This window comes from Strigops habroptila, chromosome 10, assembly GCF_004027225.2.
Source record: "Strigops habroptila isolate Jane chromosome 10, bStrHab1.2.pri, whole genome shotgun sequence".
NCBI lineage: Eukaryota > Metazoa > Chordata > Aves > Psittaciformes > Psittacidae > Strigops > Strigops habroptila.
The window spans coordinates 27,283,950-27,305,416 of NC_046359.1; the positions used below are offsets into that span (position 1 = coordinate 27,283,950).

The following is a 21,467-nucleotide window of genomic DNA, read 5'->3' on the forward strand; positions in this document are numbered from 1 at the left end:
CAACACATTCCCTAGAGTTTATAGTATCATTAGCAGAGCACTTACTGGTTTTAATTTTCAAACTTACAGGACCAAGTTCTCAGTCCCTACTTAGACAAATGCACAAATGATTTCAAGCATTGTTGAGCTGATTGCTGCAAGGCAGAATCTGGTATGGCACAGACCCTGGTGGGTAAATTCGTGCAGTGCAGGGGCAAGGTGTGGTTAATGTGTACATGCAATTTAAAACTGCTTTTTTTAACCTCACTGATCCCAGACAAGAATATAGTAAGCTTTACATTCTACAACGGCATGTAAACTGATCAAATTTTCTCTTTAGCATGTCACCATGCCACTCAAACTTCTCTTGCAGTACAAACTATTGAAGCAAATGGAACCTCTTTCAGTTTTTAAAAGCTTATAAAAGTATTTCCAAATAAGAAAATTTGTTTCAAATAGTATCTCACAAAACCTTTTGAATGTATCTTCTTGCAAGGTTTACAAGGAGTCAATACTCCAATAATGGCTTTGGAGAAACTAATGAGAGAAAATAAATAGTATTATAAGATATATACACTCTAAGTTTTAAATGTCTAAAGAGTCTGTGCCTTTTTATGATTTTTAAGCTCTCTGGAGCTTAAACTGTGCATTCCTGTATCCAGAACACCTAGCACATCATGTTACAGGAATAAAAATGGATTAACACAGATCCTTGGCTGAAACTGGCTAACTCAATTTCCAATGTACTTTATGAGGGGCAATAATTCCAAACATTTTACCTAATGTTGCAAAATGGATTTTGTTTTGGTAGAGAAACAGAAAACCTAATTTGGGTTTATTTACTTTGTATTTACACTTTCCATGAGAAAGGTAAATGAAGTATTTAAATATAATATTCTTCCTAATGAAGCACATATGTTGTACGCTTAGCATTACTTTTGTACCCCTCTTCATGCTTGCTGAGCCCCAGGTCAACAGGATTTTTTTGCTTAGGTAGTAAAAGAATTGTTCTAGGACTGATATGTGCAAGGTTTTGCAGAAATCTTTTCGTCTATACACTGCTTGTATCAATAAACAAAATTATTTTGAACAGGGGGAGTCTGTATAAAAGTAGATCTTCAACTGCTTGAAACCCCTATCATCTAACTCATCTACAGCAGGATGGTAACACTAAAAAACACTGGAACAAGCTGGAAGAACCATAAAAGCAGCAGAAGCCAGACAGATTCTGTGCCAATAATTAGAGATTGCGGTAAATGTCAACTGATGTTAAATACTGTAGTGAGTTTCTAAGTTCCTCCCTTCAGTAGAATCTTATTTAAAAAACAAACTGTGGTACAATTGAAGGAAATAACTAATGGTTATGTAAAGAAAAAATTAAATAACAATACTAAAAGCCCAATGTGGACATTTGCCATAGTACTGTACAAAAGAGCAGCAAATTAAGAATTTTTTCTGCAGCTAGTCTCATAAAACTCCTCAGTTCAATGGACCTATTAAAGGAAGAGGACATTCCACAAAACTGCCGTCAGAATAAACCTGTGATGGGTATTATATAAATAATCTACACAGAATTTTCTTAATTTTGTTTACAAAAGGTGGAAGAGAAATTTAACTGAAGCTTTTCATTTAACTGATATGAAGGTTCTTGGCCATAATCCTCACTAATCTTAGTTAACTCTCATGCCTCTTTAGACTGTAGTCTAGTCACAGTAAGTGAACACAAACCAGCACTGCTACAGCAAATAATGGTCCTACTTTTTCCCTTCCACTCCTGCCCACATGGTCCATTCTCCTGTGCCAGCACAGCCATTTGTGTGGCCAGGAAACAAACCGGATTGCAAGGCAGATCTGTGTCAAAATTAATGCCACCCCAATCCCATACTACCCCAAAAAGCCAATCCAAAACAATTAACTTCTTTCAACAGCAGTACTAGTTTTACCCTGGCTACAAGTGAGAACGAAACTGTGATATGAACCTTTGCTGTGGTGTGTTTGGGGCAGCCTATGGCTTACATGGCCACTTTCAGGGAGATGATCTGGATCCTCTGCTTGGCATTGCAAGACCATGGTATATGCATACATACTACAGTATACTACAATGGAAGGCCATCAAGATACTCAGAGGGGTAAAGACCAGAACATACAAGAAGAGGCTGGGAGAAGTGGGCTTGTTCAGCCTTAAGAACACAAGGCTAAGGGGAGATCTAATTGCTGTCTACAGCAATTTAATGGGTGGATATCGAGAAAATGAAGTCAGAGTCTTCTTGAAGGAATAGGGCTAGAGACAACAGGCACAAGCTGGAACATGGGAAATTCCAGTATTAGGACAAGCTTTCTCACCGCAAGGGTGATGAAGCATTGGAACAGGTGCCCAGAGGTCATGCAATCTCCATCCTCGGAGATTCAAAACTTGACTGGACCTGAGCAATCTGACCTAAACTGGCCATGCTTCACCAGGGTGTTGGACTACAGCCCTCCAGAAGTCTGTTCCCAGCTTCTATGATCCTCAGCAAATATAAACTTGTGAAATAACAAGAAGTGTTAATTCTTTGGGGAGCAGTCTATCACTTGGACTGCTTTCCGTGCACCTCGCACAATAACAACTTTGCAAATGCTGCCAGGTACTGCTGGAACAGAAATAATAAATAATAATACAGAAATGGTGCCAGTTTTAAGGCTAACCCATCTCAAACTACATATGATAACTTAAAATATTTTTAATTTAAAATATTTAAACACAGTAAGCCAGTTGGCTATGAACTTGGCTTGTACCTTAGAAGACATCTTTGAGAATGACAGAACAAGAACTCAATCTCGTTAATTCTAACACATGTGAACAGTCCCAAAGAAGCAGTGAGATAGATCTGGTGTAAAAGCAATTGCAAGATCAGGCCACAAGCCAAGCTAGTTCCAGTTGTTTCAAATTATAAAATTTTTACATACATACAGGCAGAAATACTTATCGTGCTAGAATAATTAAAAACTGATTGAAATGAATTGGCTTGAAGCTATTCCCTCCCATCCCCTCCGTAACATCTTTTATTTTAGACTAAATATGGGAAATTTCATAGTTTCCAGCAACTGATAAAACGAGGTTTAGAACAAAGTTGGAATTAAAATATACTGTGAATTGCTCGCAACTTCTACTCTATGGTGTAACAGTAGCCTTCCATTACTTGAAACAGAAAAGGCAAATTCAAGAGACATTCTGAAATATTTTAATTCTAAAGGACCTATTTTTGTTTTGACTACTAGACATATCAATTATTTTTCTTAAGAAAGACTATCCCTAGGATTACTGTCTCTATATTAATAAGCAGTATCTTCAATGTCCTAATCCATGACTCTAAAATAGTTTTATGAACTTGATAGTCTCTGAGTCCTGTAAAAGTTAATACTGTCTCTTGATTGTGGACATACTACCACGAATCTCCATTATTAATATTTCTTCCAAAAATTATCTAGCCTCTAGTAATAACAACACTTAAAAGGAAACAGTAGCATGGTACCTATTTTTACATACTATTTTTTATACACCTTGCATATTTCTTTAACAAAATTAGCCATTAACTTACATTCAGTTGTACTGCTTTCTACCACTGAAGCCCCAAAGTAGTCTGCTAGCATTTAATTACATCTTTGCTAGGCCTTTCTTATTTAGATCAGAAGTCTGATACCCATTTTACAATAGGGAGAAAGCGGTTCCCAGTTTTGCATTAAAAATAGCTTAACAAACTAAATCACTTGTTGTAACCATTTAGGAGTTTTCCTTCTCCTGAAGGGCTCCTCAGTATTCTTTGAATGGAGAAGCAGATGTTCTTCAAAATGTTTCGGACCAAACTGAAATTGCTGATGTGCAATATATTTTGGTTCCTAACCTGCAGGGCTGTGTAACTGCACGCACACACTAAAGAAGAAAAACAACACATGAACTGTATTGACATTGTGGTTCTGCCTAGAGCCATACTGCACCAAGGCAGCAGACAAATACGTGGGGAAAAAATTGTAAGTATTTCAAAGAGCTCATCTTGTAGAGGGTTGTCTGTTTCTCAACATTTGTGGATGACTGAAAAGAACAACCATTGGTTTTCACTAAAGTGACATTGGATACATTTATTTTTCATTAGAAGAATTAAGGGAATTGAGAACTAGCACATTCCTGCACAAACCTCAGGGATTAGGCTGTGCTACATCTGGGAATTAACAAACTAGTCTCAACAAGTTTGATCTTCCTGGGAAAAGATAAAACTGAACTACAGGCTAAGCAAAGAAAGAACTGATAACCTTGCAAGATTTGTTCTGAGTTTTGCTGTTCACGAACCACATAAAAAGAAAGTAATGTCAGACATAAAAAAAAAGTTATTATTGCAACAAGCAAGAGTGAAAAGAACAGCTTGTGAAGAGCCTTCTAGACAAACTAATGGTAGATAATTCACTGATAGTATAATTTTGTTTGTTTCTCTCTAGCACATAAATCCATAAGAACAAGCTGTGCTGTTATACCAGATGCTGCATGTGATTTCATTAAATCCTAAAGCATTTAACGAAGGATGGAGTATAAAGTGCAGAGTTGTATGTGGTGCTCGTATGCTTGGGACCCAACATCCCATGGCTGTCTGAGACTATAGCTGATATTTTGAAACCTTTATTCTGTGACAAATGCATTGCAGATCAAACCTCCTGACCTTTATGGCAGTAAATAACAGTAACTTCTTATACAATAATAATTCAGCTAATCACAAGGACAACCCCATTTTTCCCATCTTTAACAATGCAAACACTCCACATAATGTATGAGATATCTAGCTAAATGGCTAGCATTCTGTTCTCCAGCTAACATGATCTCCTGTTACAAACATATGCACATAATATCCACAAACCACAGGATTTTATCATTTAAAGGTATTTCTTGGTATTTTTTGGTGTCCAAAAAAAGACATTTTGGTAAAATTGTGTGATAAATACTTGTAAATTTAGTGATTAAGCCAAACCAAGTAATAAAAAAAAGCCCCCAAAACCAACAGCATAAATTTAATCTACTCGTAGCATATATGTCTGTGTTTAAAAGAGTGTTTTAGAAGCAGTTGAAGTGGAATGCTCATCTTTAAATCCAAGATGACTTATTAACTATTTAGAAGATCTAGTAATGATAAAGCAGAAGTGCTATTTTTTCCCTTGTAGTACCTAAAAATTCCCCCTCAAAAATAAAAGATGCCAAAAGGGGGTAAGGCTGGAACATAAATAGGACTTTGGCTAGAAGGAAGTTATTTGAAACTTAGAAATACCAAGTAGAAGAGGCAATGGAGCTGGAACAGAACATCTCAGGAAGGCAGTTGTAAGCTGCACGTTCAATAAATTTGACCATAGAGAATAATGACTAAAAAAAAATCCATAAAATAAGAATGGCCATAGTAGCTCAGAGCAAAGGTCCATCTTACCCAATTGCTCCTTTCTGACTGTAACTGCTAGTAAGTACTGAGAGAATTTAAAAAATATGTATAAAAAGATCTTTTCCCAGTATATATTCTGGATCATCAAAGTCCTGGGTTCTTCCTGATGTAAGAAGATGAATGAAATGCATATGTAGTTCATTGAATGGAAAAAGTTTTAACAATTAGAACTATCTTTAAGATGTGCAGAATTAACTTATTGCTTTTAAGTGCCATACAGAGATGTGACTAGTAACCTTTATTTGAGTATGTAAACATTTATCTCTATATCAAACTTCTCAAGTGCATATATTACAGGGATCTGAAATTAAAGAAAGTCATGAAAGAAAACAGAAAACAGATGGCATATGAATATATAACAATTACTAAAGCCCCAACTTTCAAACTTGTGACATAAGAAAAACAAATGCTTCATTCTTCCTCTTTTCTCAGCAAAAAGAAAGGAACAATGGCAATAGTTCATCCCTGAAAATCAATTCAATAACAAATCAGATGCACAGAGACGATGAAATCAAACATAATTGATTACTACAGTTGTGCTAATGTAATTGATTTCATTGTGAAGTATGAAAATGTTATTGTTAAAAGCAAAGGTATTTATGTGCCATTCTTGTTCTCAGAATATGCTGTAGGAGTCCCACATTGGATCAGTGCTCCCATATGGCTGGCAGGAACTTCCAGGTCTACCATTTCCATACATTCCGAAGAAGCCTCCTCAACAGTAGAGTGTATTTCTATGCCTGACTGTGCCTACAGTGATCCCAGCTATCTTCAAATGTTAATTACTTTTTAAAAGAAAATAGCAGAAAAGAATGCAAACTGTACCCCCAGCTCTGCAGGAAAGGCAGATGAGTGAGCAGGGATCTATTATAATTATACACCTGTATTTCTTGTTCTCCAAATAGAAGTAATTTTCTTTTCTCCATGTGGTCGTAATAATAATACACTCTGGCTCCAGCAAGCTAAACTCAAAGAATGTCTCTTTCAAGACTGTCCTCTAGCAATAAAGTATAACAAAGGGAAAACTTTAACATGTGTGTTGCAAAGAGCAATAAGAAAAAAGCCGGGAATAGACAAGTAATGGAAAACAAAGTTTTGTTTCTAACATATGGGGGATAAGTTTTCGCAGGGGAAAGAAAAAAGTAACTAGTGACATTATGAAAAAAGCAAACAACGAATGACATTTACTAAACTGGTGGGAGACTATGGGTGTTCTGAGCCCAAAATGTGCGCTGTTGCACTGTATAGCTAATCCAGGGGCATAGTCCAGGCATAAGTGTTTTCTGAAAGCATGAAGAAAACACCATATGGGTGTCCCGCAAGTCCTCTGAACAAGAATAAATACTTTGCCTCAGCATTCTCTTCATTACATCTAATTGAGTCCTGATAGCTGTTGGTCTGAGCCACAAATGCTACCACTGCCAGTTACACTGGGAACTTTGTCTTCCAGAGACCTGAGAAGCTGTGGCATCCATCTCCCACATTGCTGTTTTGCTAATTCCTGAATGCTCTGGGCTGTCTGAACTGGGCAGGCACATACTGAAACATCCCAGAACAAAATTCAGATGCTCATTTGGGTTACTTTGACTGACACTAAGATGCTTGACTTGTGAACTGAGAACTTCTGATACTGTTTTAAAAGAACTTTCAGAAGAGGGTAATTGAGTCTTGAAGAACTTACTCTGACAGACATGGCCATCAGACAAACAAACCTGCAAGTAAGCACGACCAAGCTTTTCTCTTAGCTCTTGCCCCTCATCTCCACAATGAACAAGGTAACATGTTCATTCAGAAACCATGTTTGCTGGAGATAACTTTAACTATGATCAAGGCATGGCTTCTATCCACTAGGTTACTTCTCCCACATTCTTGTTTATATAAAGGGAGGGTGAGGGGAAGGAACACAGCATGCATAATGTTAATAAATAGGAAATTTAAACAAAGGCCTTATGAGATGAGCTTAATTTGTCTCTTGTGACAAAAATAATTTCCTTTCGGAGAAATAACACACTTGAATTAGAAAAGAGGGGGAAAGGAGGAAAAAAAAAAAGGAAAAAGGAAAACACAGTTGAAGGGCCAGAGAAACAGATTCACTGAAAACAGATCTGACAGGAAAAGGCACATGAAGCTCCTATTTGCCATCAAGTGCAGCATGTGTGCATCACCTCCTGGCAAGTGAGTTTAAAACTGTCAGAACACTATGGCTAGCACATTCCTGCTAATCATATCAAGGGACCACAGACAAGGACAAGGATCTATCTAAATATTTACCACTCAGTGAAAACACTTTAAAAGTGTCCTTTTATGGATTTATTTTACTCGTCTTCTTGTAAGGAAGGCTGGACGCAACTTTCCCAGTGAAAACAATTAATTCGAGCGCAATCTAAAGATATTCTTGAATACTCCTCTTTGCTTTTTAAGTCAGAAAGCAAACTTGTCACCTCCTAAGTTCTATGTGAGAGGAGCAGTTTTCCTGCTTCCTATGCTGCATTTATGAGAGGAGTATCCCTCTGAAATTTTACTGCTCAAGGCTCCTTCTTTAACATGACATATGACCATTACCTCAGTTTCATTGCAGCAGAAGATATCAGAATGGGTATAAAATTGTGGATCTAGGTCAGCAAGGGCTGGAGCTGGATTAAATAAAGTCTTTACTGAAAAGAAAAAAAAAAGAAAAAGTCTAAATCTCTAGTGACTTAGATTCATAAACCATCACCTGAAACACCCCTGTGTTTAATTCACAGCCCCCAATGTTTATTATTAACATACAAATGGCTCTCGGTTTCTGTATCCTCGTTTTATAGAACTGCTAGAAGTTTTGTTTACTTTATTAAAGTTCCTTCTGATTTATGTGCAGGCACCTGTCATGATGGGAACATGACAGAAAAGTAACAGAAAAAATAACTAAGAAATTACTAAATAAAAAAGGGGGACAAGCATTAGCCAGCAATGCAATTTGTTTAACTGATGATGCTTCTTCCAGGATTTTAGTAAGTTTAGTTCTAAATTTTTTTCAGTGTTGTTATCTGCATTCTGTACATGAAGCAAGAGGGGTATGGAGTAACGAAGGGCATGTCCAGACAAGGAGTTAAACGTGCTTCTGAATGTGTAACCTAACTTGTTCAAACTGCCACATTATAAAACTGTAGTGTAGACAAGGCACTGTGTGTTTTTAATATGCTATCTGGCAGAGCTAGACCTAAACTTAACACATGGTAGAATATGTTAACCTAACTTTAAACTGTAGCCTAAGGCCCTGTGTAACAGCAGAAAAGGTTTGTCATGAGGACAGTGACTTACTCACTACTAGCACAGGAAATCTGTAGACTTGGTTTCTCACTTTGCCAATTTCATGGTTAATACTTCTGTGTCTTAGCCACAAGGCCACCATTTTTATATAACGCACATTCTCTTACTTGAGAAATATTCCTTATAGTAAGTAATCAGATCTTCCAAATTGGATGCCTGTTTTCAGAACAAGTTTTAGACCCTATGCTACAGCACATAATATTCAGACTATTCAGAATCCCAGTTAATGCCCTAGAAAAGAAAGATGCACAGAGACTTGTGAAACCTGAGTACTGATGACTTTAGAAGATGACCTTTTTGATTAACATTCTGAAAGTTTTAGCCTTTGACTGCACAACTTTATCATGCTTCTCTACCTGCCTTGTTAAAAAGAGTATTAAAGCGACAAAGATATTTACTCAGAAGTCAGAAAATGCAAGGATTAGGATTTCCAATGAAATTTTAATTTGGCTCCCTTATATTATTACAATACAGTATGTATTATAATAAACTCTTTAATTATATGATCACATACCACTGAAAAACAGCATGTGATCACATAATTAAAGACTGCAACATAATACATATACAGAAAGGAGACAAATTAAAGTTTCATATGCAACCTTAACTCTTGCATTTCCTATTTTCTGAATTGCAACCCTAATAAACTTTTTTAAGACACAAATCTTTAGGGTTTACTTTCCTACATAAAACAAACAAACACCACATACTGGAAAACAAACTCTGTCATGTGATATCATACCAACGTATACATGGTTCAGGAGCAGCACTGGAAGTGTTCCAACTTGGGTTTTAAGTAATACAGATGCATCATGAATAGTGTGTAATACATTATTATTAGTTTGCTCCCGTATTTAATATCTGCTGAGCTGGGGGGAGATAGAGGAACCATAAGATTCTCTTTCAGGATGTGAAGAAGAGCATGGCTTGTGAACAGGGTAATCTGTTCAGTCTCCCTGAGGAACACTGAAATGTTTTTTGCCCAATTCTGTCTCTCACTTTGCCAAGAATCCATTCTCTTCACCCAGTTTCCATTCTTTATGCCTCCTTATATAAGCACTATGCAATAGTAACCTTTTTCACTCAACTTCTATCCCATTATATCTCTTTATGCCCCTTCTCCTATGCTTTCTTTTTGCCACTTCCAGTACCCACAGCCTACTCCCTATCTCCATATTCCAATCTTTATTCAAATTCAACAAATCCTATTATCTATTCCAATTTTGTTCCCCTTTCAATTTCTCTCTTCCTTCTTCCTCTGCCACCCCCAAAATCAAGCAAATCCCTCCTACACTTCTCTTTGTCTGAAATCTACTCTTCGTCCCCAGCATTCCCGTCCAGCTTTCTCTCTTCTGTATTCAAATCAAGCAAGCTCCTGCTCTGCACTTCATGGGCCTGCAAGAGATCTTCAATAGTACAAAGAAGTTACCTAAAACCAGATTCAGGAACTACACTGAAAGTCATGCTGCCCAAAGGGACAACTGCTTGCATGGACAGACTCTCATGGGCAGCTAGCTGTGAAGCTCTAACAAGTCTATGTGAAAAGTAGTTATTTCCCAAAGGCAGATGATACAGTACAAATTATGCAGATTTCCATACTATTGTGAAGGCTTTTCCTTGAAAGAAAGCTCCTTTTCTATCAAGTCTTAGGTAAATTTTAAGGTAGGCAGTATTCATAACTTAAAAGGCGGGTAGCCCTTTTAGCCGCTATGCTTTGGCGGAAATGACAAGGAGTTTAACCACAGACAAACAACTGATCTGAAAAATTGCAGCCCGAGATTAAAACGTTGAAGCACCTGAAAAATAGATCCTTTACTTGCAGGTGACACAGAACCTTAATAACTGAGGTTGCTTCCAGCCCATTCTTCACTACAGTATTAATAGGCTGGACATTATCAGTCACCTTTTATGGACTCTTTCCTTACAGAAGCCCCAAAACTGCTTTACAGACTTTGCTATACAGTAACATTTTGCCCATCAATGAAGTGGTTCCCCTCTTGGAAGCAGCAGCAGCTTCACAACATGTGGCCATTAAAGACCTAGAATTTTCCTGTCAGATTTCCAGTACAATTTATACCCACTTCATATCGTTATTCACAAATAACCTTTCCTTTCCTTTCCTTTTTCCTCCCCTTGCCTTTCCTTTCCTTCCCTTTCCTTTCTTTTCTCCTTTCCTTTCTCTTTTCTTTCCTTTTTCCTTTCTTCTATTTTCCTTTAATTTATTTTCTTTTCCTTTCTCCTTTCCTTTCCTTTTTCCTTTCCTTTCCTTTTTCCTTTCCTTTTTCCTTTCCTTCCTAGATTGTGTCTATGTCTTTAATAATCAATGCCACAATGAGAGGATATCAGAACATGAGATGTCCCTCTCTAGCTTACAGATCCAGGTGATGCTGAACAGAAGCCAAGGGTTCTTGCCTGTGTGTCCACATTCTTTCTCCGTCTTACTGTTTATTTCTTTCAGTAAGAATGAAGAAAAATTAGCAAAAAACCCCTTGAAACAGAGGTTTGAGGCATCTGGGCATGCATCTGTTTTAAACAAAAATAGGCTAGTGCACATCTTAAGATGCAGTACTGCATTATACATGAGGATATTGCAGGCTAAAAGAAGGAAAATTGCAGGAACAATTTACAGTTGGCTAAGGATAGATTTTTACAGTGCTACAAACTCAGCTGTTTACTTAGATTTGACTGCACATGACATTTGAACATGTGTAGCCTATTGCTTTAAAGCAGAAGCAACCAAAGCTTTCAGGACACAAGAGCCGCACAATGGTAGCAGACTGACAGCGCAGAACTATAGCTGGCCGTCAGTTAACTACTATCTTTTCTCAATATATTCTGCTGTCTACAGCTGCTAAATGCTTGCATGTCTGTTCCATGTACCAGGTTTGGATTTTTTTGTTTTAATTGCCTTCAAAAAATCCTCTCTTTTCTTCTGTCACAGGCTGGCATTTTGCCATATGAGGGTGACAAAAGCGCGAAGCATCTTACCAGAACTATGCATAGAGTTAGAAGTAGACAAAATAAGTCATGAATATTGACTCATGACTCAACTATAGTCCATTAACCACTAGGTTAAGAATGCTTTTATCCATTTTCATAAAACATAATGAAAAAACATAGTAAGCTGTGTTCCCCCCCTATATTTTAAGCATTCCAGATGCTACTCAGTTTTTTGAAGTTTTTATTTAGATTTGCATGAACCCAGCTTTGACATTTCAAACAGAAGTCAAAATAATTTTTCCCCATGCACAGTTCTGTTTACAGAGTTTATGACTATTACCACCTCAGTTCCAGAGCCACTCTTCTCCAGCCTCACATCTAGTTCCATCTCTGACCCATATCTCTATCTCCTCCCAGTTTTATCTTCTGGATAGACATGAACAATATACTCTTCAGCTCATACAGATGTCTCACTAGCATAATTATTTACTTAGTGTTCAAACACTGTGGTAATTGTGCTTGAGTAACTGAAAGCATTACAGGCACTTAAACAAAAAACCCATCATGTTGGTAGTGAACCATCCTGTTCAAACAAAATGTCAGTTTTTATCTACGTATATACTACACTGAAGGAACAAGCACCTACATTTAAAAGTACAGCTCAGTAAAAATTTATTAATGATTTGAAAGACCATGACTGCATTTATTCAATGGCAACATGCCAAGTCACACTCTAAGAATTTTGGTTAAGAAGAAAAAGCATTTTTTTTCACTTTAAAGATGTTAACTTCTATACAGAAAACCACAGCCATCCCTACTGCTATGCTGGGAGAACAAGGACATAAGTCTGTTTTTGAGGTCATTTCATTCACTTTATTGTGTGTGGAACTTTACTGACTTGCATTCATTATCCTTGTTCTGTTCTGGAATAATACCAGAGTCAGGCCAATAGTTCCTGACCAAACAACATTATACTGTATTTAGTCACAGCATGAAAATCAGAGGAAAAGCAACACCAGACATATACAGGTTGATTATAAGGGTATGGGTTGATTTGTCATGCAAGGTAAATACTGCAAAGTTTAAAAACTGAATTCAGTTTTTATTGGTGTAGCATGTATTTGTTGGCTATTGTTTCATTTCTAAATAAAACTAATATGGCAGAAACCAGGATAGACCACGAGATTTTTATTTAGAAAGCACAATAAAGAATATTTTTCCTGCCGCACAAATGGGGGAGACAGAATGGCTTATGTTAAATTACCTCCATTGGCACGTGCCATTTTCAGAGCTTCAAGAGAAACAGCAGGGGTTATTTCTAGTTGGCAAACAACCACTTTGGCTTTACAGATGACATCAGAAGCCCTCTTCAGGTCTTCAAAATTGAAAAGCAGGTTGGCTCCTGGGACTATGACAATAACATTCTGTCCTAAAGAGAAGATATTGTATTTTTTACATTAACATTTGCAATAAAGTATGTAAAACGATTCCCTGCTTTTCTACAATACGTTTCAGATGAGTGTTTCAATTTGCTTTCCAAAAAATCCCCATTAAAAATGTATGCATTGCTGACATCTTCAAGTGTTGGATACTTTTAAGACTCAGCTGGGCAGTGTGCTGGGCCATCTTGTCTAGACTGAGTTTTTGCAAAGAAATGCTGGACCAGATGATCCTTGAGGTCCCTTCCAACCTGGTATTCTATGATTCTATGAAATAACTGAAGATTTCAGAAGAAAATAAAAAAGATTGGCAGACTAATGAACACCACACCACACAACAAATGCTGTATATATTCCATTGGGAAAAGTCACATACGAGCTTTCCCCAGCCTCATTTTGGTGTTTTCTATGAACTCTAAAGACACACTGTACTAGTCACAGTGGAGATGGGGGACATACACTAAGGCTGATATTTCATAGAATCATAGAATGCTTTGGGTTTGAAGGGACATTAAAGATCATCTAGTTCCAACCCCCTGCCATGGGCAGGGACACCTTCTACTAGACCAGGTTGCTCAAAGCCCTGGCCAACCTGGTCTTGTTTTGTCTCCCCCTTTCAGTCAACAGTTTGTCAGCATCACTTTGTGTTTGAAAAATAGCCCCCAAGTTCTTTCTTATTCAAGCCAGCTTCATTTTCCTCCTCAAGAAAATAGAATGAAGCTATTACTTCTTGTGCACATAGCTGCCCTATCGCATTTTACACACCTCATCAATACCGAGCACCAGGAGGGCAGGGGACACAAGTGATGGGGTAATTTGCATTCTCCTAAAATATGCCAGTAGCACTTGGAAAAGCATCAATGTGATTATTGAGTTCATATGCCAAAAATGCCATAAAAATTTTAAATTTTCCCATCAGCTGGGAACAGAAGACTATATTTCCCACAGCTATGAAAATTATGCACGTTCTTTAGATTTCAGAGCAGCAGGCTTGCCCCATTTACCTGTGACACTTCACATCAGGGCCCCTAACCATCATGAAAACCAGAATCAGCTAGTCACAAAACCCCAGAAAGGTAATGCCTGTGTCTAAGGAAAGCTTTATCAGGAGTGAGTAAAGAAGGTGGGTGACACATTCTGCTGCACTTAGAGCTTGTCAGTAGAATGGTCTAAGCAAAGCTACAGGTGTGGAAGCATGGCAGTATCTCAAAGCTTGTCTAAGACCCTTTTAATTCTCCTAGTTTGTTTTACGGTTAGGTGAGGAGGGTCATTTACGTAGGTTCCAAATATTCTTTTGTTTTTCTTCAGACATGCAAGTTGCCTTCTTTTATTGCAGTTCCTTTCTTTCATTCTTTTTTTTAATCTCTGTTACAACACCCAGAGACCTTCAGGCATAAGAGCCTTCAAATTAAAATTTATTATTAATCACTCAGGTATTAAATTCAATAAGTCAGTTGTTCCTTGATTTACAGGCTCAGCCCGCCCCCGCTGAAGATTCCTTTAAGGACTGCCAATCACTAAAGACTACCAATTCTGTAATGAACTGAATTACTCTGTAAATAAATATTTATGTTTTTAAATACATTATTTTTGTTGAATGCAACTTCAAAGTCCTTTGAATCAGAAATGTGCAAAGCTTGTCTCTGTAAATATGTTCTGAAAAGAAAGCAGGACAATGGAAAGAATAATATAGTGATCTCAGAGGGAGGGGCCCAAGCTTTCCAAAGCAATTCTGCTGTCAATGGTTTGGTACAGAACAGCTGCATATGAAAAGCAAAACCTCAGCATTTAAAGCCAACGCCCTGCTTTTCAACAGACAATGATGGGCATCTCGGATAAAAAAAAAGAAAAAAGAAAAAGAAAGAAGAAAAAGCCTTCTGCAACAAGTAAATGCTACCAAAGATATCTGAACCCTGTTAAGGGAACATTCAAAGGCAAGTTGCACCTTATTTTGAAAGCTTATAGGGTGCAGCAGTGCAAACAGTAAAAGGCAGGGAATCAGTGGAACAAAACCACATTTCATTTCTGCCTGGACTCTGTGCTACCTAGAATCTCAGACTCTATCCACATGTCTTGCTGCATTATCTTGCTGAACTATTTAGCTGTACTGACATGTATATTATTATTAGACTTTAGCGCTAATGGCCCAAAGCAATAAGAAGGCTGTTTGCTTAAACACATATGTGCAAATTCAAGGTAGACCATGCTGCACTGGATCACAGTCAGAAGCTTTTCTTTGCAACTACAAAAGGTCAGAGACTTAAAGTCTGCTTCAGAGACTTAAACCTGCCAGGGAAGTGCAGCACCTACTGCGGTACAACAGTCCGGATGGGCTTCACCCAAGCTGGAGGGAAGTACCCACATTCTGTTCTTAGCTACATATACCACACTAGCTGTGAATGACAGCACTCACCACAAGCTTACACCAGCATGCATGAAAGCAGAATCTGGACCCATGCACTCATAATTAATACCAGAATTTTGTATTACCAGCAACCATTTTGTTGAAAGCAATTACTTCTTGCCAGGGAAATCAGATGGGAAATTGGCACCAGGGACAACTGAGTTAAAGACAGATGGCAAAGAGGGGTGGGATTCATCTTGTCCAACATTGACTAATTTTTAAAGTTTAAAAGAAAAATCCTACATTCTAGGAAATTCTAAGAAAGCTGATTTCTAAAAAACAGTTTTCTAAGTTCCTTCAACAGGGAGGAGAGACAAATATTTTCAGAGTTTTTATAATCTTACATATCTCAGATATGTGTTTTATGAGGAGATAAACTGTTGTCCAGAAATGCCTATGTACCTCTGTTAACTCCAGGGGAAGCCTTAAGCCATACACCTAATTTTGAAACAGCTCAAGCGAGGTTAAATGTTACCCACACTAAGAATGAGAAAAATACACTTACTGCATTACCATTAATTCTAAAAGATCTTCACTTAGACTAAAAATTCGCACTTTTAATGGGAGCATCTATATAATGTTAAGTTTTGCAGACGTCAGCTAGAATATTAAGGGCCACATTCACAGTTGGTATAAGCTAGAACAGTTAAATGAAGCTGATAAGCTTGTGGAAGCTTACGCCAGATGGGGATTGGGTCCAATCAATACTTTAAACAGTGTGAATGCTGTCCTCAGTTGGGCTTCTAAACCTGTTAGTTTAGAAGAGACTTACCCACTTCTTAGAAAGGTGGGTAAGTCAAGCTAGATTTGTTTTCCAAGTGCCATTTTATAGATGTCACCAGATGAGAGGTGCCAGCGGAAAAATCAAAGGCACACCATATACAACACAGTGCAATAACCATCACTTTTCAAAACGGATGGCGAGCTAAAAGCCATGAGTAGTGCTTAGAACTCCCCAAACTCTCAAACAATGTAATTATAACAATAGCTGTGGAGCTTCTGCATAATAATAAATTAATAAATAAAGGTGATATTTGTGACCAGAAAATAAGGTTACATGAAAAACATTTGCTGCCAAATCACACAGTTCATGAATATGAGGGCAAGTTTTGGGAGTGTCATGGTATTGCAATTTCTATGTAATTACTTGGTAGAAGCATTGTGTAGTCTTGTACACAAAACATTTAAGTTCATGAGGAACGTCAATACATACTTATTCTATAAAAAATCAGGTGACATTTCTTCATAACCCTGAAGGTTCAAAACAAAGATAGATTTCTTTTTGGAAAGTATAATTCAAACAAGCTGTCATATGTATTCTAACTTTGCCTTGTTTATTTAGCCTTATCTAAATATATATTTTGAATGGTTTTATACTAGTAGTGCTTTGGTATTGAAGGTACACTCACCTACAAAATAGTGCCTATTTACCGTTCACGAATCATTAATAACTTTATTGTAAAGTCAGCATAATGCCTATCTCAAGTGAGGGTTCTCTCACAGTGTTCTGTGTAGGTGAGCTCTAAGTTCTAACTTGCAATAATCAAGAACACTTTAATCATGACCTGCCAATCTCTGTTGTCCCTCCATTTAACTTTTGCTATGAACATTGAGGTTGTCAGACCAGTTTAAACTATTGGTCCCAGAATATAACACAACTTTGAGAATATCAAACGTGCCTGATAACTGTCAAATTTTTAGTACTTTGTCAATTACAATAACGGGTGAGTTATAGCTGTGTAACCAATAAAAAACTTCCCAGAAATTCAGCAGCACTGGCTAGACAGATGCAGCTAACATCAGGGAAAGTCTATTTCAGAGCGTCCAGCTCTGCTCTCTACAGCTTTCTTTTCCTCTGCATTCACTCATCCATCATAGTCTGCTCCCTCTACTTGAGTATCTCTCCTACTTCTGCCTGTGATTTTACTCAGTTGATTGGAGCTGGTATTTTTCTCAAGTATCGGTACTTGTAAAGAACTGGTAAGCTGTAAGTGCAGGTTGGGTGTGTGAAAATACAGCAATTAAAACTTGGCGATTTAAAGAGATGATACCTATGGTTTTTATTTGTCCTTCCTTGGCTTAACACAAAACATGATCCCCATCCCCAACTTCAAATGTTTCCCTTTTAGGTATAATTTGAACTAGCACAAACTACTTTACATCAGTGCATTGAATACTGTGGTGTTTCAGCTATGCCAGCACAACTACTGCGGTAAAGCATGCATGCGCAGACAAGCCCTCCGAAAAGTGCTGTAAAACCTGTTTAAGTCAAATCAGCCAGGCTTCTACTGGGGGGGGGGGGGGGGGGGGGGGGGGGGGAGGGGGAAGGTGTCTCTTGCAACAGCAAAGCACATAAGTATTGCTATTTTATTGCAATTTACGCAATTCAAGCGGCAGATGGTTTTAGAGAGAAGTTACAACCAGAACCATTACCAATTCTGTGCATCTGTTTGCTTTATAGCATAGTTCTGACCAGGTTTGATCCTCTACTAGATTCTAAATGAAATCTGAGGCCAGTGGTAACTTAATTAAGGATTTTTCAGTTTCTCAAAGAAAATACATGACATTGTGCATTATTCATCTTACTACGTGAATCGCAAGACTATCACAGACCCTTTACACTGACACTAACATGTAAGATAGCCTACTGTGGACTTTGTGCCACTGAACAATCGGTTTCCATTCCTGATGTTTATAAAGGTTTTACATCCACAAGATGGTTTTGTTCCTTAGCCCTCAGCGAGGTTCAGGGTGGTGTAACTTTTTACAATGGAAGAGTAGTGACTGTATGTGGGATAAGAGAGACCTTCTTAAGAGTGGCTGTGGTAATTTATCTGGTGATGTAAACCAAGAGAAGAGGGTGGAAATAAGAGACAGGTATCCAGTTTACTCCATGCATTAGAGCTACTTTATTTCTGAATTAGAGCTGTCACGCAAGGCTTTTATTAATCTTACTTACAGAAAATAAAACTGACATCTCCAACTAATTTGCCTAATTTTCCGAATGTTCCTGTGTAGACTTGCTTTTAGTCACAGTTCCTTCCCAGGTCTGCTCCCGGAGTGAACAGTCATGTTTCCTTTCCCACTTTGAGCTGTAGCCCAATGTACTACCATCAGGTTACAAAGCTTGTTAAATCAATGCGTAGCTAAACTATGGTAACTGTTCAAATGAAGCCTCTTAGCTGAACTGAAAGCAAATTAATTCATCCAATCACACTTAATTTGTTATGTTTGCTTAACTGTTATCAGTCCTGAGCTCTACATTTTCATCCAGACACGTACTTCTCCTAAGAGCTCTCAACAGCACAACTTGCTTGAGGAAAAGATAGAAAGAAAGTTTTCAGAGGATAATTTAGCACTCTTGAAGAAGAATAGGAAAACAAGCCAAATTGTCTTTTCTTCTTCCCCTGCAACATGACAGCAAAGGCATAGACTAAGGAAAATTAACATAGAAAAACCAGGTATGCAATTTCACTGTGTATTCATCACTGCAGATATAACTTGGGATCAAGAATTGTGGTAATATTACAAGATCAACATAAATATTTCTACTTATACTAAGGACAACTCCTTTTCCTGATTCAGGGCATAATGACCCTGTGCTGAAGAGGGAAACCCTTTCCTCATAGGACAAGAGGAAATGGAAATGGCCTTAAGTTGCACCAGGGAAGGAAGGTTTAGATTGCACATTAGGAAAAATTTCTTCAGCAAAAGAGTTGTCAAGAATTAGAATGGGCTGACACAGGGAAGTGGCTGAGTCACCATCCCTGGAGGTATTTAAAAGACCTGTAGATGTGGTGCTTAGGGACATGGTTTAGTGGTGGACTTGGCAGTGCTAGGTGAACAGTTGGACTCAATGATCCTAAAGGTCTTTTTCAACCTAAATTATTCTATGATTTTATAGTAAAAGTGCTAGGTAAGTTGTAGTGGAAAAGGAGAGCTCTAACCTTCTGCTACACCATATGCTCTGGCCAATGTAAAACTGGAGAGATCAGCTGGCTGATTGAATTATGGCTATCACACTGCTAATCTAAATGTTTGATTTCTGCCACTTTTAGGCACCTCATCCTACAACATTGTCTGAAATAAAAGGAAGTTCCACAAAGTATGAATAAAATAATGAAAAATACGAAAGACGTAGAAAAAATAATTCCACAGCTAACAGTGATAAGGCAAAGGTTTCTTTTACGGCTGTAGAGGCAGAACAAAGAGGACAATTCAGAGCAGAAATATGTACCTTCACTGTTGACAATTATTGAAGCAGTTCCAGTAGCAGCATCTGCAGTCTGACCTACAAATGCTAAGAAAGGGAAAAGTTACAGCATGCATTAGTTCAATACATTACTTTCAACCAATAGCATGTGATGCAGTTTAATTGAATTAAATCTAAAATGAACCCATAACCTCCAGTAATTTAAAAATGCTAATTACTCTTTCATGTGCAACAATGCCAGAGAAGCTAACAACAACAAAAAGTGTTAATTTACACCCACAAAACAGAAATGCGAGTCCAACATTCTTTAATTTGGCTACATCTCTGCTTTAGAGAAAGCATGTTATTTATACAGCCTTCTCAGGCACTCTACTCCTACGTGGAAGTATTTCTTTTATCCAATGAAACAAAAGAGTCAAGGCTGGAGAAAACAAAAATATTAAAACAACACAGCATTTAATTCTGTGTAGATTTGCATTTCAGCAGTAATTTTAACATGTGCTATAAAAGCAGTGGTGAGGCTAGGTTTCCTCTTTGGATTATTATTCAGCTACATTAACTAGAAGTGAGGCTGGCAGCACTGTCTGTTATAAAGATTGTTCCATATTTACTACTATAAGAACCTGTTTACAGCTGTCAGCAAATTTGTCAAATATTAACCAGTGGTCTGAAACTTTCTACAATAGGCGAAGGGGTTTTTTAGGCAGAACTGTAGTAGAAAACTGTCAAAAACAGTTGAGTTGTTTCCCTCTCATAAAAAACCAACCCTGTGTTTGAGAAAAATCTACTATTTGAGACAAATTCTGGTGACCTTCTGTTTAAGAAGCTCTGGCATTCTAACATTTTAGAACATGGACGTGATGCTGAGCAGAAGTTGGCTTCTTTCTTAAGATGTGTCTTTTGCGGCCAATTTAAAAATCTGCTCAACTTTGAACAAGGCTGAAAAAACACGTAACATCATGCTCATTCAGGTTTGCTAAAGTATTCCAGGTACTTGCCCTGGAGGTGCCCTTATCTAGCTCAGAGTTACAAGGATCAGAGCAGAACTTTCTTTGCTTCTTTTCACCATGAGCTAGGTCTGCACGCTAGAATTGAAAAACTTGTGTCTTCTGTGCTCTCAGTGCTCTTCCTGCAGAAAATAAGCAGCATGAGCTGCAAGCTGCCCAGTTTACATCGTAAAGGTCTAACTGGTCTGAGCAGCACTGGTAGCTGAGTGTTGTGGAAGTTGTGGAAGACAAGAAGGGTAGGAAAAGAAAACTGCGAAACGGTTTGAAATTGGAAAGAAAAAGGGGTAAGATGATATGTTAGGAAATAGAAAAGTGATTCAAAGAAGACATTATGACAGGGATCCATGATATGAAAGTTGGCAGAACGGGCATTACAGTAAGGATTTTCATCCAGTACCCAGTATCTTTATGTATAACAACTGGGATAGGCTAGACAAGAATGAAACTAGGATGAAAAGCCAGTGACTCAAGTAAGACAGTCCTAAGCAAAAATGTCTGTGCACACTGAATCACCCTTGCCTGCAAATCTTGGAATGCAAGTTGAGATCCTGGACCAGCATCAGAAGCACTACATCTTATCTTCCTCCAGGGCTGATCAACATAGAGGGTGACAATCTAACACCATTCTGAGATATTTTTAATTCAATTAGCAGAAATTGGTAACTTGGACCTAAAAGTTCCAACCCTTCAGTTATCTATCTAGGTATCAATGAAGTGTAGTAT

The 21,467-nt window shown here is 37.8% G+C and overlaps 1 protein-coding gene across 3 annotated transcripts in view; it reads right to left on the reverse strand.

The window, feature by feature from the left end:
• The window catches only part of RBKS (ribokinase), a 70,491-nt gene that overhangs the window by 23,154 nt on the left and 25,870 nt on the right, over positions 1 to 21,467 (reverse strand). For all 3 annotated transcript variants that reach the window (XM_030499070.1, XM_030499069.1, XM_030499071.1), the window contains exons 4-6: positions 19,762 to 19,824; positions 12,946 to 13,110; positions 7,995 to 8,086 (exon numbers count right to left, since the gene is read on the reverse strand). In XM_030499070.1, coding sequence (XP_030354930.1) covers positions 7,995 to 8,086; positions 12,946 to 13,110; positions 19,762 to 19,824 — 320 coding nt within the window. The remainder of the gene's footprint in view (positions 1 to 7,994; positions 8,087 to 12,945; positions 13,111 to 19,761; positions 19,825 to 21,467) is intronic.